Source organism: Pseudonaja textilis, chromosome Z (genome assembly GCF_049901715.1).
Source record: "Pseudonaja textilis isolate UNSWEBS1 chromosome Z, rPseTex1.2, whole genome shotgun sequence".
Lineage (NCBI taxonomy): Eukaryota > Metazoa > Chordata > Lepidosauria > Squamata > Elapidae > Pseudonaja > Pseudonaja textilis.
The window spans coordinates 77,293,023-77,310,657 of NC_142008.1; the positions used below are offsets into that span (position 1 = coordinate 77,293,023).

Genomic DNA, 17,635 nt, shown 5'->3' on the forward strand with positions numbered 1-17,635 from the left:
GCTCAGCCAATCTCATTGTACACAAGTTGTACTCTAACAATAAAAGTAATAATAATAATAATTCTGCCATTTTAAAAATGCTTTAGGTAGTACTTTTTTTTGTTCTTTTTATTTGTCTTTTGTGTTTTAGTCCTTTTTAACATCTACTATTGCATTATAATCTCCAATAATACAAATATGTTCATATCCCAGTTCTATTATTCTCTTGTGTAGTTTGTCATAAAACTCTTGATTTTCATTTGGAGCATAAATTGCCACTAGTAAAGTCTGTTTATAGTTCATCAACATTTCAACTATTAATATTCTTTCTTCCTCATTTTGGTAAATTAATTCCATTTTTATAGTGTCTTTTATGTATAGTGCTATTCCTTTTACTCTGTTGTGCAAATGTAGTATGTAATTTCCCAATATTAGGATAGTCTAATCTATTAAATATCATTTTCCTTTTAATTGCCAAATTTAGTCCATTTATATTAAGTATAATTAACTTAATTTCTTCTTCCATGGTTTTATTTATTGTAGGGTCTGGTTGATCTTATCACTTTTAACTCTGCTTGCTTTTTCTTCTTCCCTAATGGCTCTTTCCTCCACTTCTTTTTCTCCTTCTCTTTCTTGTCTCTCTTCTATCTCTATGACTTCTCGTAGTTTTATTGTTTCCATCTCTCTTCTCTTTTCTCCATATTCTCTAAAATATTGATCATAAAATAGTTCTGCTTTTTCAATTGTATCTAGTCTATGCCTTTGCTCTTGCCAAGTCACCATTATTCCTTCTGGTATCAGCCACCTGAAATTAATTTCTCTTTTAATCAAATATTTTGTCAGGAACTGGTATTTTTTCTCAAATCTCTTGCAGATCTGGGTATTTGCTTCAACACTATTATCTCCTTTCCTTTATATTTTAATGGTTCATCTTTCACCACCTTTGAATCTCTATTCTGATAGACCTCTTTGTAAATCTAATATGGCAATTTGTGTCTCATTCCATATGAAGTCTGGACTGTAAAAATTTCATCATATCATATATCATTTTCTCCTTTGTCTCCTTTCTAGCTGCTGCAAGTAGATCTGCCATTATGTCTGCCAGGTTTTCATCTTTTTTTTTCTACAACATTTTGAAATCTTAAATAAATAGTTGGCCTTGTCCATCTCCAACATAATTTTCTTTTTGTCTATCATCTAAGTTTATTAAAAATATATTTAACATTATTACTAGAATCTGCTTACGTTTGACCATAATTAAAGCTGTGAGAGACACTGTAAATAAACAGGTTCTAATTCAAAGGATTCTAAAATACCAGAGGTTGTGATTGCTAAGAGACTGCTTTAGCAAAATAGTTACATAGTCCCTAAATATCAACACATAATTTTTTGAAAGTTAATTGGGAATGACTGCAAATTCAAGGAACTGACATGGATCCCCTTTTAATTAACAGCTTAAATTTAAGCTGTTGGGTTTTAGAATGGAGAACAATATCTAGCAAAACATAAATACAAATTAAAGCTGAAAAGGAACATTGAGTAATAAATATTCATCACCAAGTATAAAGAAGCTAGCTGTATGATGCACGAAGTATTTAAAGAACATACCTTGTTCTCTTGAAATCTCTGGTTTATACCAAAATTTGGAAGTATCTTGAACAAAATTTACAGTTACGTGTTTATCACCCATATTTTCTGCGAGATAAAAAGATTAATATGATTTTAAAAAGCATACCATACTATCACAGCATAAAGCTGACAGTTTTTATAAGATAATACCATTCAGAAGTATGTTAATCATCACTATTACCATTCTTTATAGCACCTCATTCCCATCTCATAATGCAAGTGTGTCAGGAGGCATCTGAATATACTAGAAAGACATCCTACATGAATCTACATGTACATCCAATTTAAGTATGAAAGGTTTAATGGCTACACATTTTTGCATTAGTTGATTTGTACATAGAGAAACAATCATACTAAATAGCGAGAAGAGCTGTTACCCTTCTGGAATGCATACCTAACACTGGTGGTGGGTTTCCAACGTTAGAGAAATCTGGAAGAACATTTGGAAATGGAATTCTGATAGTGCTTCCACTATGTGGGCTGGAGAAAACACTTGAAGGCGAAACAGAGCCAAAAGAACATTCTGCCTCAGAAACCCTTTTCTTCTCAGGAAGAGGGGTTTCTGGATACATTTGCAATCCCTGAATTTGCTGACTAGTATATCCAGAAGATGATACAAGACAGGTATGTGGCAAACAATTACTGCCCACCATAGATTTTATTACTTTGGGAGACTCATCTGCATTTGCCATAAAAGAAAGGTTTTTTTCTTCCACTAACTGGTTACTGTTAGCAACAGTCTCATCATAATTCTGAAAAGTTTGGATGCCATCACAAACTGTAAGGTCCTGTTGTGGCAGAGCTGTTATATTTGCTAGATTGTTAAGTATCCCAGGCTGAAGTCCTTTTCTCTGGAAGTATAAATCATTTTGCTCAGGAACAGAAAGATCTGGAGACATGAGGTAACTTCCTATATTGATGTTACTCATTTCTGGAAACTGGGGCATCAAGGAAGGCTGAGAATTGTTTTGATGCCAAATATGTTCATCTGTTGAACTGTATAGGAAAGGGAACAAAAGTTACATCCTGTCTATTATAAATATTTCAGCATGCAGAATTTAAGATGAAGTCAAAACAACAATTGATTGCAGAAACACATGGATTTCAATGGTTTTCATGTGCTCAATTAACAAAAAAGTTTAATATGGAAAAAAGATAATTGGAACTGAATTATGTACAAATGATGAAAATATAATATCTAAATGTATAACATTTTGTTAAAATTTGAAATAGAAGAACAAATTAAATGTTGAATGACAAATAGGCTATTAGTTTTGGATATAATGTACAGATGGATACTTGTAAGACAATGTAACTGGTTTTAAACTTGCATTGTGTCATAACCCAAGAAAAAGTTTTTATAACATCATGTAATGCTGATATATATGATCCTAGAGAAATTATCACATATGTACAAAATTATTTCAAACCAGTGTTGGAAATGTGAAAACCATGAAGTGATATTCTATCATGCATTGTAGACTTGTGAGAAGGTATGGATAAAATTAATATGATAATACAAAGTAATTTAAAGATAAATATTATGAAGAAACCAGAAAGCTTTTTATTAGGACTTATGCCCAGCAATTAAAAAATAATGAAATCGCCACATGAAGGAATGAACTGTGAAATGCTTAGAATTTCCTGAGATGACTTATCTCATCAGAGAGAAAAAAGTAACGAAAATGTTTTTGAAAGACTGGGAACCTTATGATGATTTTTTGTTAAAAGAAAAAAAAATGATTCACAAAAAATGATTTGACAATTAAAAAAAAACTATAGATCAAGTAAAGGGCTGAAGGGATTTGTATAACATAAGATGGGGAGAGTTTGACTGGCATGGTAGCCTAGAGGTGAAGACACTTGCCTCCTACTCAGAAGGTTGAAAGTTCAATCCTGCAGCAGCAGATGTTTCTCTATCAGAAAGCAAAAAGAAAATATCTGCTGCAAACTTCACATAGATATTAGGAAGGGCATCCAGCCAGTAAATACTCAGCTCCACTCAGTTGCCCTAATTCCATCCCAAAACAAAGGGATTAAAAAGTTGTAAAAGGGGAAAGGGGCGGGCAGAATGATCATAGAATTATAATTATCTGTAAAAGCGGTCAGAAGTCATATTTTATAACTTTAGTTTTTTAAAAAATTCTTTCATTTTACTTCTTTTTCTGTCGGAAATTTAAGGAAGAATTAGATTTTAACTACCTCTCTTTTCTTGAAATAATAGTATCATTTGAAACTGAACATGTAGCTGCAAAAGGCCGATGATGGGAAGGAACCGATTCAATGCCAGCCTGCAACAAGGATGGATTTGGAGTTCTTGAATTGTCAGATATCACAGTGGAGTGATTAAGGTCTTCTATGTAACCTCGGGGTTCTGCAAAAATCAAGAAAATAATATTGTGGTTAAGATCGTAACCCTGTAATAATAACTAATACTATCTATTATCAGCAATGAAAGCACTATGAAGAGGTAAGAAAATCAGAGGCAGTATTGCAAGTTATCTCTCTGTTCCACATATTTATGATGCTATTTATATAGAAACATAAACATATAACTCATAAAGACACTTTATACAAAATATTTTCTTTCTGAATAAAACTATCAAAGAGGCAAACAATACATCAATAAAAAAACTACCAACTAAAGGCAAACAAGCTAACAGTAAACTACAGCCCAATCAAGGAACCACCACTCCCACCAACACTAATATAGCACACCACTAGTACATAAAATGAGAGCAACCCTACTCCCTACTAGCACTGATGATGTTACCTAATTTGGTAATGAATGTTTTTAAGAAAATAACTAAGTTGAGAGCATTAAGTACCCACAATTCTTAACAATTAAAGTTTTTAATTGGCACACCCTGGTATAAACATGGACTGAGATATTAATATCTTTGGAAGCATTCAATACAGGCTCCAATGATTAAACCCTGGAAGATGTTAAGTGACATTCTAAGTATACCTGACATAAGTATAAAAGAATTTGTATTATATTTATTATATGAAATATAATAAAACTAAATAAGATTACATTGGAAATATAAAAGCCAAATCAAGAAATTGGACAAGAAATCCTCAATGGTGTCTCTTAGTGGATTTACAAAGTAATTGGAAAAATATCTGAAAAAGCCCTGAAATGTTGAAGATTGATTAAAGACCAAGTTCTGTGATATCACTGGAATGAAAGGTCAAGACTATGAAGTAAAAAAAAATGAACGAGTGTAAATTTGACTGATCAAGATAAATTATATAATTAATATTTCTTGTGGATTGTAATGAACATTTTCTGAAATAGGATTTTAAAAAGTTTCTGTATTGCAAATAAGTATGATTTCAGTTATGGGAAGCAGAAGTTTCTGTTTGTAAGATTAAAAGGGGTGAAGAGTTATTGTATTAGCTTGTGCTCAATATGATTAATATTGAAACCCACTTCTTTATTATTGCCTCTGTTTTGTTTTTATTTTTTCTCGGTCTTGCATTTTTTTAAACTTCTTACTTTTCATTAATAGTTTATTTTGTATTTGTTTTTATTTATGTATTAAAAACCTCAATAATGTTACTAGAAAATAACCAAGCTGAATATGCTGTGCACATCAGCCATTATGTCTACAGTTGGTTAAACATCTCAAGTGAACCAAGACGAATTGTTGCACATTTTTAATAAACTTACCCACAGTTATCTACTATATTAAGCACTACAAACACACACCATAAATGCTAAAAATGTCTGTTCCTAGCTGCCTAGTAAACCACATGTGGTAAGTTAGTCACCTACATTGTCCAATGAAATACTGAATTTCATGACATCTGGAGAATTGCAGTCATATTATTTTTAGCTGACCAGCAAACTGAAATAACCTAGCAAAATCACATACATTTAAACAGTGTTTTCCAAATGCCTATTTTTCACAAATGGATGTTTCCACATAGCACTAATATAGAGTATTAGTTCTTTCTGAAATTGGAAATATGTCATTCTTTCCTCCCATGAATATAGAGGGATGATTATACATAGATCTTACATAGAATAACAGAATTGGAAGGGACTCTGGAGATCTTCAACCCCCTGATCGAGTAAGAGAGTCTATACCATTTCAGACAAATGACTGCCCAGTCTCTTCTTGAAAGCCTTCAGTGATATGGCACCCACAACTTTTGAAGGCAAGCTATTCCACTGGATGATTGTTCTCGTTGGGAAATTTCTCCTTACTTCTAGGTTGCTTCTCTCTTTGATTAGTTTCCATTCACTGTTTCATGTCTTGCCTTCTGGTGCTTTGGAAAATACTTTGCTGCCCTCAATCTTGTGGCAGCCCTCAAATACTGGAAACACTGCTAGACCATCTCCCCTGGTCCTTCTTTTCACTACACTAGACATGAAACAACCAAGCCTTAGGGCAACTCAAGATTTCCTTCTTCTCATTATTAGAGGACTATTTAAAGAGAACCACTATACCACAGGTTTTATAACAGATATAAAAATAACCAACATCAATGTTCTTACATTTGATCACCTTTTAAAAGCTTAACATTTTCACTCATGTTCTCCAAACTTTTAACAAATATGGCAGGTTCAAAACATAACAATACTTTTGATTCAACAGTTTGTTTCCTTTTATCTTCATAATCAAATGTCACTCTATTCTGATTTCCAAGGTCCCTGTTTTTATAAATTCTATAATAAATTTGCAAAGCTGAATGTGCACTCATAAATTTCAGTATATCATTTTAGATAAAAAAAATATATATTAAAAGATATTGCTTGAGGCAATAAGCTAACCTAACAATAGTATGACTCAAGAGTCTTCAGATTCTTAACATAGCTTTGATAATATCAAATACTCTATTTTTACTACAAAAGGAAGCATGTAAATGGAATACAACAATGAAACAGGATATATGTTTAAATCCTAACAGTGGAGAAGCTATTTGATATTTTAGCAATCATATCTAGGTTTTTTAGCAGAAGAAACATAACCCTAGCATTCCATCAGGTAGAGAATGAGTGAGCAAGCACTGTTCTACAAAGCCAACGTTTCTTGTCTTAATTTTTTATTGTACTCCACTTTGAACAAATTCATACATGTTGAATGACATTAAATTGTGCCCACATAACATATTACACATGCATGTACAGAGAATGTCATTTCTTAAGTAATAATCTTTTGCAATGGAAGAATATTATATTATTATAATACTGTACTATGCAAAATGTAGTCACCGAACCAGTAGTAACACCAGTTTAATCCCACCCCTGGGTGGGGCCATGACACAGGGACAGAGAAATATCACAACCCTGCAGGCTTCTTTCCCCTTTGGAAAAGCCTTTTTGCACAGAGGATAGAGGTGTGGAGAGATGCAAGACAAGTCGACAAAACGATATTTGCTTGCTTTTGCTAATGGTGGGGATTGGACAAATGCAAGAGGGAAAAAAATGACACTTTTCTTGCTTTTTCCTTCCTCCCCATGCTAATTGTGGGGTGGTTTCATTTGGTGAGGAAGAGATCGTTTTAACCTTGTTTCCAAAGATAGCTGATTAACTCTTACACAGCTTGGATGCAATTCGATGTAAGAAATGGGAATAAAACCCAGAAGCACTAACTTTCAGCAAATGCAGAAGTAAAGCTTGGAGCCCATAAAGGAAATTGGACAACCTACACAACAAACACCCAAAGTAACTCCTGAATAAATAGCTTTTTGAGTTGTATCTCTCTCCAAAGCACCAAGAGTGAAAGGACACTCTACTCTTATCAAGAAAGCACTTTCAGCTTTTTGGTCGTCAAGCCAAAGATTTTCTAAATACTCTTGTCCCTTCTCTATAAAGGAAATTGACACTGCCATTGGTAGGCTAAAATGTGATAAAGCATCAGGCTTCAATGGTATTCATCCTGAATTCCTGATAAATTCCGGGAGGCACACACAGAATTGAATTGATAAATTCCTCTCAGATATAGTTTCCAAAGGCTGCCTCCCATCAGAATTCAAAAAAGCTAAAATAATATCACTTCTAAAACTTGGCAAACCACAACCAGAGTTGAAAACTTACTGCCCAATCACCCTTTTGAGTTCCTGCTACAAATTAGTGGAAAATTTAATTATAAACAGGATAGGTACCATATTATATCAACATCTGTCCATGGTGGCTTCTGACAAGATCAGAGCTTTGTAGACCAGGCGTTAAGTCTAACAGGGTTTAAGGAAGCACGATTCTAACAAAGCCTCAAAACCACAGCCGGGTTCATAGATCTAACAGTTTGCAAAGGCAGATTGTTATATTATCTGTGCCCTATTATCCTCTGCAAAAATCTCTATCAACTAATTAATAACATGTGGAGTGTGTCAAGCGTGAAACATTGGCATTTTCAGAAAAGACATAATCCTGGACTTTTATTTGGATACTCAAGCCGGATGCTGACAGAGTGATAGATTCTTTCAGATAATGGGAGACAACATAAGTAAGTTAAGATGAAACAATGGTCTTTCACAAGGATCTGTAAGGGCACCTACATTCTTCAACCTATACATATGAGATATGCCAGTGACATAATTTGGATATGCTGATGATTTGGCCATCACAGTACAAGAAAACACATTGAGATGGCTCACAGCCGCCTTTCCAAAGATCTCAAAATATTGGAAAAAAATTTCACAGATTAAAGGCAAAAAAATAACTCTTTGAAATATCTTTTAAGCTAACAACAAAAAATAATCCAGCTACAATGATTTGACTTTAAGACAATTTCAGGTAACTCCATCTGGATGATTACGAGTCTTCACTGATACATTGCAAAGCACTTTGGAGAGGAAACCCATGATATTGGTGTGGCAAGAGTTGGTACATTCCAACAACTCTCTAACTTGCTTGTTCTGATTGATGAAGCTGCCCGGCTGAGCAGCAAAACACTTCCCAAACTAACAAAAACAAATAATCCAGTTCTAATGATTCAGTCTTCAAACAACTTTCAGTAACTATGTGATTCCACCTTAACACAAACTGACATATAAAACCCTGAAGGTCTACTTAATTAACTTATTCACCTATGATCCCCATACAAAGTACCTTGGAGTAATATTGGACCAGGCTCTCTGCTACACTATAGATTACAGCGGCCAGCATCAATATTAGGAACAACATACTCCAGAATTATAATGTGGAGTTTCAGCTACCATCCTCTGATTATTAGCACTAAGGTTGGTCTATTCTGCAGCAGAATATAGTGCCCTACCATTCTAGTAAGTTAGATGTCAGATTCCCTGACACCATGATTAGAAGCAGATGTATTATCCGACTAGCTGGCTTCCCATTCTGATTCATATAGCACTGCCAGCTTTACAAAGGCAAGATACACTAGTGAGAGAGAATACAGAAAAATTATAAACAGCTCACCCATAGCGAGCACACCAACCTTCATTTATCAGCCACTGGACTCAAATCCAGGAAGCCCCCACTGGCATTTGCACAACATCTACCCACCAACTTTAAAACTGATTCCCAATTGAAAGTCGAATGGGTTGCTGAATACCTAGACATAGGATGACATATAAATGACCCCATAAAAAGCAGCGAGGCTCTGAACTACCAAATCAGCAATGGACAATCCTGAATAGGATCTGTACCTCACACTTGCATGCCTCTGTATAAATGGGGCATAGTGTCCTCCCCTCAGTGTGACTGCAAGGTCTCATGTCAAACTGTAGATCAAATCATGCTGGTCATGGCATATACTAGTCCAGTATCTGATCCCCCCGCCCCCCCAAAAAAATTACATGACTATGGATCATGGGAAGAAAATGCATGATTAACAACTTGCAAACTTGGCATCAGTATCATCAGTCAGATTAAAGAAAAGGAGTGAAAGTAAGCGTATGTCAGAATTCAATTTAAAAGCAGCAAGCTGCTCATTACAATAAAAAATGATCTATATGAATAGATTAAAAAAACATATCACAATGAATTGGATAGTATCTTGTTAAAAACCATTTTTATGTATGTCAGTGATATGAAATGAAATATCATATTGTAAATAAAAGCCAGGGTGGAAACAAATTAAGCTCCATTTGTTTTGTTTCTCCCTTAGTATGTGAGTAAATAGAAATTAGGAACTTTCCATTACAATGACATAACAAAGATTAAAAGTTTCAAACAAGCTCCAAATATTAACTCATCTGTCAGCAGGAAAAAATATGCTGAAGAAACTAATTTTATGATCTTATGGTCCTTTTGTAGTCCAGTTCATACATAACAGCAACTTCCTGGTTTGCTCCTCTGAAGTCAGAACAAAATAAAATAATGTATAATACTTATTCATATCCAGGTGTATTACTCCTATACTCTAGTGATCAAACTGGACCATTATGTTAGCAATTTTAGTAAGAACAGATGGAGGTGGTATTGATGTTTAATAGATAATGAAGTTGAAAGTAGTATCTAAATTAGACATTCCCAATTTAAAGTTTTAAGTAAGATGTCAGACAGCTTGTAGAGACAGGCAGGTACACTGAAATTCTGATTGCAAATGGGGTTGGATGGATGTTTTCCCATTCATAAAATGGCTGCCGCTGTGCTGTGGCTAATCCCAAAGCAAATAAATGAAAAAAAATAAGATGAAACAGGAATTCACCAATACAAAGACAGGTGCATGGAAATTTTGGTGCACAACAATAGCAATCAATGAAAAGGTTTATAATGAAGTTATAAGACTAAATTGTATCAGTTCATTTTCTTCTGATGAAAGATAAACCAACTCACCTTTGTTCTATTTTAATTTTCAGAAAAAAAACCTCAAGCACGTTATATCCAACTCATTTCCAAATACATATAAACTATTTTTCACAACAAAAAATCTTATTTTAAAATTATTATAAACATTAATAAATAATTAATTTATAATCAACATTTTAATAAATATACTTGCTAAAATGTATAGGTTAGTAAATTTCTTTTCTTCAGGGTAATTCTGTGATTGGAATTCATCTACTCAGTTATTTCTTAATGCTGAGGCAATAATGTAAAGAAACATTTATTGGAAGTAGCTACATCCAAACCCTAACTCCCATTTGTATAAGTGGACAGCTGAATAGCTGATATTTCAAAGCAGATGCCATCCTATAATAACTAATACAAAGAGTTGCACTTGTTTACATCAAATGTACCATAAACATTTTTAGAAAACTGTTGCAAAGGTGTTTAATATAGCTTAATTGGGAAATGTTCAAATCAAATTCTTTATTAAAGCATACATAACATTAGATTTCATCCAAGTGGACTGAAACAAAATATTCATTTCCTTTACTGTTTTTCTTTTGCTCCTCTATAGAAAATAAGCATAAACAATCAGATATGCAAGTCTCAGCATGTATGAAAAAACGTTTCATTGCTAGTTTCAGAGAGGCCCTGTTGCTGGTGGAATGCAGTTCCAACACACTTCAGCCAGCAGGATCATTTATATTTCAGGTTTTTATTCATGAGAATTGAAATATTTGAACAAAAGACGTAAGAACTTTTGAAACGAAACAAAATTACCTTGTTCTCAAGCAGAGTTTAAAATGAGACAAGCAGCAATCCTTTCTTGCCAATTAAAATCATAGGGAAAAAAGGATTATTTTAATATCTTAAAAGATTTTTGACATGCTGAAGTATCTGAAAACAACTAAGAATCGTGAGATACTGTGCTACTGAATATTTAAGTTAATTTTGAATATCAAGAATGTAAGAAAAGCACTGCTATATTTCCTAATTTCAAAGGAAGGCACTGAAGAGTCTGAATCCCTAGATAGAATATAAAATGAGGGTCATCCATTGAATTTGAAAATCTCTTTTGACATTATTGTCAATGGATCTTTTAAAATATCATAAAATAATCTATGGATCAGGCAGTATTATAATATTGATTTCTTTAAACAATGAATTATAGTCATATAAATCCAAATATTTACCAAAACACACTATGTTTTTTAATAGTGAACTTATTGTCCAACATGATCTGTTATTAGTCCTGTGCTGCCTTAGTCCTCATCTTACTATATTACAATCTCGTGCCTTGGTTTATAAATGAAAGGTAGGCATCCTTCTCCACAAGGTGAAGAATATATGTGTCTAATATGTTTGACTCTAGAAAATGCAGAACAGTAATAGGGTGGGAAATATATCTGCCTGAGTTTGGATTAAAATGGATTTTTCTTATTACCTGAATGATATAAAATGACAAGTAATGCTGGGCAAAAATTCATCAAAATTAAACAAGTTTAACAATCCCAAAGGTAATATGTTAATTAAACATGAATTTGTTTTACCTTTACCTGATCCATATATAGGCCTTATCATTAATATTCCACTGCAAAATTATGGTTTGATTTCTGGAATGTAAATCTAAATATTATCAAAATGTTTTGTTTCTAAAGGTTATTTTGAAAGTGGCAAATAGTCTTATATAGATCATTCAGAGGAAAAAATACAAATTAGATTTAGTAGTTTATTGCATTTTCTTGAAATCATCACTCCGCATCTTTTCTGAAAGTAAATTTAATAGCATACTTTATTTGAAAACTCTTAAAAGGAATCAGCTATTCTGTTTGGAATCGCAGCCTATAGTTTTTGGGTACATTATAACATATTTTTCTGTTTCAAGATAGCTCAAGGACCTTGCAATTTTTTCTTTCTCTCTACAAACTTAAAATCAGTTATTTAACAATTAACATGTATTTTTTAAATTGCCCATGCTCGCTCTGGAAAAATTAACCAACATTAAAAAAAATAATCATCACTGAAATTTGAGAAATATCTTTCTAGAGTTTGTTATACGTGTAACTATTTATCAACTATGTTACAAATAATTTATTTCAATTGGCCTCTTTCTTTCCAAGGACGGACATACCAGTCTCTCCAAAATCATCATAAAAGGTACAGTTCCTTGGTAGAGGCATATTAACCCAGGAGGAATTTTTCGTCCTGCTGCACTGCCTTGCCATCTACACAGCCAACTTCATTTACCTTCCTACCCGCTCTTTCAACTCCCACATGGAATAGTACGTTCCCATCCACCCACCCCCGCAATGCCAGATATTAAAATTCTTTACAGTACATAGGTATGATTATCTCCGCCCAATTTAAATTAACAGAGAGCCAGTTTCTCCATCCTGATGTACTATTCAGGAACAGCAAACGCTGCCTAAGTTTTATATTTTTTTATGGAAAAGAAATAAACTCCTACCAATGGACGTCATCATGGCCGAGACTTTTCCTGAAATTGCTGTGTCCGTTCAAGGTAGAAAAAAGGGGCAGCCTCCACGGTAGGCGCCAGCTCTTCTAACGTGTTTTCCCCACTTTCGCGCCCTAGACTTCTGAGGGCCGCTGCCCCTGTCCTTAGTCTTAGTGGGACGAGCGTCCTGTCCCTCTACCAGCCTACACGCTGGCTTCTTCTCTAAACACAAGCATCTACCCACGCGGGCAACTAGATTCCCCACTCTGAGACGGCGAGGCCAAAAGAGGGGAAGATAAATCTTCGATTGTTCCTCCCGCCTGAAAGCACAACTTTCGTTGGTGCGGGTCTGCAGGCTCCCTATCCTGCGCAATTCAGACCACAGCAACGAGTGCTGATTTGAATTGGGCTCCCCGCCCCCAAACCAGTGTTATTCGCGTCTCCTAATATTCTGCTTCTTCCGTACACAAAGTGGCAATGCAGAGGCCAATTGCTTCCCTGGAGAGCTCGACTTCTTGATTTAATTTAATTAAATTTAGGTCAGAAAGACACCCCCATCAGAGACACTCATCAACAACGAATTACGTCTGACGGGTACATTAAAACTCTTTGCCACCGCAGGAAAGATAAAAGAGCCTGCAAAAGTAAACCAATTGCATCCTCCTTTTCTACAGAAATATAAATCCAGTTGACTTTTAAAGCTGATAGAGCCTGGATCATTTTGCTAAAAGTGTCTGATAGTATGCATTTGAATGCCAATGTTTGTAATTCACAAAATTTTGATTGCTAACCTTCTGTCTATAAAGAGAATTGCTAATTCTGAATCAGCAATTGCATGTTTGGGATAATCTATGTGATATTCAAACGAATCAAACAGTGTAGGGTGATCAGGAGCTGGAAGCAGATGTAATTGTAATGGAGTTTCCTTTTACTTTCTTCCAGGTAAATTCAATTGTTGAAAACAGCCTTCTGGATACAGTTCCAAACGGGAAAAAAAGACACTGGAAACATGGAGGCTGTTTGGAAAAATGGTTTAATGGTGGACAGGATCACATACCTTCAAGCTCCTGGGTGAAAGGGGGCAATCACATGCTTCAAGATGTTGGGTGAAGAAAAAAAAAGGGCTGAGATGCTGAGAGCGCCTGAGTTTTATACCCTCTGTGGGCCCCACCTTAGTGTTTCTTGGTCCTGTGTAAGAAATGTATCCAATTGGCTGTCAGACTCCCAGGGGGCAGGGGGGCTTAGCTAACTTTGTAGGCTTTGCCTGTGTCCCAGGCTTGTTTGAGTGCTGGCTGATGTAATCTTCCCAGTTGCCATGTGGTGAGATGGGTAGAGGGGCTAATCCTACCTTTGTCATGTAGAATAGACTGGCTCAGGACTTGATGGCTCATTGACAAAGGGTGAGGGGGCTGAGTTTCTGCATTTTTTATATTTCCTAAGATTTTTTATTTTTCTGGGAGAGGGGTGAGCTTTAACTTCCAACAGTCCCATCCATAGATTAAAATAAAAAGCAAAAATCCTAAAATGTTGCATCGGGAAGATTACAGCAAGAATAGCCCAACCAGTCTTCTAGTTCTGGCTTGCTAAATAAAATATATGTAAGGAATAGCTTTCTTAAATGTACCATCTATTTTTTTTCTTCTAAAAAGTGGTTTGGTACTTTTATATAATATAGGTAGTTCTTGTTTAACAGTAGTAAGTGGGATTAGCAACTCCATCGCTAAATTAATCAGTCATAAAGCAATATGTTATGTGACAGCGATTATTTATATTAGCAATTTGGCAGTTTTTGTTTATTTATTTTCTTAAGCAATTATAAGATAAGTATAAGTATAAACATGGTTATGAATACATTAAATGTATAAGAAAAAAAAGAAACAATAGGACAGGGACAGTAGGCATGTTGGTGCACGCCCCCTACAGACCTCTTAGGAAAGGGGTGAGGTCAATAGTAGACAGTTTAAGATTAAAGTTTTTGGGGTTTGGGGAAGAAGCCACAGAGTCAGGTAGAATATTCCAGACATTGACCACTCTGTTGCTAAAGTTGTATTTCATGCAATCAAGTTTGGTGCGGTTTACCTTGAGTTTGTATCTATTGTGTGCTCTTGTACTTATGGTTGAAGCTGAAGTATTCATTGACAGGTAGGACGTTGCAATATATAATTTTATGTACTATACTTAGATTGGATTGAAGGCAACGTAGTTCTAGGTTGTCTAGGTCTAAAATTTCAAGTCTGGTGGCATAAGGTATTCTGCAACAAGTAGAGGAGTGAAGAACTCTTCTTGTGAAATATTTCTGGACTTTCTCAACTGTATTAATATCAGATATGTAATGCGGGTTCCAGACGGATGAGCTGTATTCAAGTATTGGTCCAGCAAATGTTTTGTATGCTCTAGTTAGTAGTGTGATATTACCAGAAAAAAAGCTACGCAGGATTAGGTTAACAACTTTTAATGCCTTTTTGGCTTTGTAGTTACAGTGGGCTCTAGCACTTAGATCATTAGAGATAAGTACTCAAAAATCCTTGACAGAGCTTGGATCATCAACAGGGTCTTGACTATTCAGCTTGTATTTTATTTTCTGATTTTTTTTTGCCAATATGTAAGACAGAGCATTTATTTGTTGAGCTTTGAAGTTGCCATTTGTTTGACCATTCTGATACATAGTCAAGGTCTTTTTGAAGGGTAGCAGTATTATCAATGGTGTGGAATAGCTGTACATCATCAGCAAAGAGAATGCAGTTGCTCTTAATATGATCACAGAGGTCATTTATGTAGAGTATGAAGAGAGTTGGTCCTAGAACACTGCCTTGGGGGACACCACTGTTGACAGGTACAGAATTTGATAGGACTCTCCCAATTTTGACCATTTGTTGTCTGACAGGAATGCTTCTATCCAGTTATGCAGGTGTCCAGAGATACCATAAGTTTTAGGAGTAGTTTGCCGTATACCACTGAATCAAAGGCTTTACTGAAGTCTATGTAAATTGCATCTATTGCTTTGCCCTGACCAAGTTGTGTAGTCCATATGTTTTTGCAGTATAAGAGTTGCAGATTGCAGGAGTTTTTTTCTGAAACCAAATTGTTTATTAGAGAGTAGGTTGTTTGTCTCTAAGTGGAGGATAATGGATTGATTAATAATTGATTCCATGACTTTACAGGTGACGCAGCATAAAGATATTGGTCTGTAATTTTCAACTAGGCTGGGGTCTCCCTTTTTGAAGATGGGGATGACTGTGGCTTGTGACCATAGTTTTGGCAAGAAGCTGGTCCTGAAAGATTTTTTAAAAATTATGCTTAGAGGTTCGGCTATGGCAGTGAATAGCATTTTTAAGAAGTAGGCACATATTCCGTCCGGTCCAACAGAGATGATTTTAGATTGCATAGTGCTTTTTCAACATTGTCTACTGTAAAATCAATATGTATTAGACCATTGTAGTTGTCTGTGGTTCAACTAGGTAATACTGGGCATGTTTACAAATACTGAGCCAAAGAATGTGTTAAAGAGGTTGGCTTTAATAGTATCGTCATTGCAGTCTTTACCATTAGGTCCTTTCAGGAGTGGGATGGACCTTGAGTCTTTTAGTTTGTTGTTTACAAAATTGTAAAAAGCGTGGGTGGAATTGGTGCATAGGTTTTCCTCTTGTTTAATGTGATAATTGGTGCATTCAGTCTTTATCTGGTGGCATACATTTTTGTATCAGCTTTTAAAGTTGGCAACTTGACCAGATTTGTTTTTCCACCAAAGGGATTTCTTTTTGGATTGAAGTTTCCTTATTGTTATAGGTAATCTGTTTTTTTCTGGTTTTGGTGAAGGCTTCCACCTCCTGTGTTTCAATCTTGACCCAAGTATCATCCACATGCATATAGAGGTGGGTAACCTGTGATGGAGTTTAGGGCTTTGGTTTCTATATCTTCCAATATCTTCCATGTAGAGATTGACCACAGTGGGGACACAGGTGAATCCATGGCACAATCATGTTTTTTCTGTAGAAACCTTCATTGTATTTAAAACAGATAATGGCCAGGCAGAGGTCCAACATGGCATATATGTGGTCTGGGCTATGGTTAGTTCTGTTGCCTAATGTGCTGCCTTGTAGCAGACATTTTTCACTACTGTGACAGTTGTTGGAATGCAGGTGAGGGGTGATGTCATTGTTTTTTGTTTTGTTTTTAAATAAAGTTTTTTATTTTTAAACACAAACATACATATATAAAATGGAAGAGGATTTTATGTTTTTTTTGAATGTGTGGGCATTTGTTTTCATATCCATAAGCCAAGAAGATGGGTGGGAAACTCTTCCTCAGGATTATTTTGCTGTGTCTTAGAGCACAGTTTATAGAGATGATGACCAAGAGAAAATAGCTTGATAAAGGAAGAAACTAATATCTAAATTGAAATTTCTTATGAGTCATTAAAATATTTTGAGCTTTATGGTCAAGGAATATTTTTGGACAAATTTACATACTACATATTTGTAACAGCCATGCTAGTCTGTTACAGCAAAAAAAAGTGTAACCTTAAGAACATTTCAACAGATGGCAAGTCAACAGAGAGCCAGTTTGGTGTAGCAGTTAAGGCATCTGGTTAGAAACTAGAAGTCTATGAGTTGTAGTCCCCTTTGAAATACAAAGCCAGGTAGGTGATTTTGGGCCAATAATTTTCTATTGTCTCTGGGAAGAAAGCAATGGCAAATTATCTGAAAAATCTTGCCAAGAAAAATAGGACTAGTCAAAGCAATAGCCAGGAATAAACATTTTTTTCCCAAAAGTTTTTTATTTCAATCTACATATAACAACAATACATTAACACTGTGGCATCAATA

The 17,635-nt window shown here is 34.9% G+C and overlaps 1 protein-coding gene across 10 annotated transcripts in view; it reads right to left on the reverse strand.

Annotated features, from left to right (window-relative positions):
* The window catches only part of TNS3 (tensin 3), a 171,844-nt gene that overhangs the window by 31,533 nt on the left and 122,676 nt on the right, over positions 1 to 17,635 (reverse strand). For all 10 annotated transcript variants that reach the window (XM_087916678.1, XM_087916672.1, XM_087916675.1 and 7 more), the window contains 3 exons: positions 3,811 to 3,982; positions 2,003 to 2,604; positions 1,588 to 1,674 (listed from right to left, as the gene is read on the reverse strand). In XM_087916678.1, coding sequence (XP_087772804.1) covers positions 1,588 to 1,674; positions 2,003 to 2,604; positions 3,811 to 3,982 — 861 coding nt within the window. The remainder of the gene's footprint in view (positions 1 to 1,587; positions 1,675 to 2,002; positions 2,605 to 3,810; positions 3,983 to 17,635) is intronic.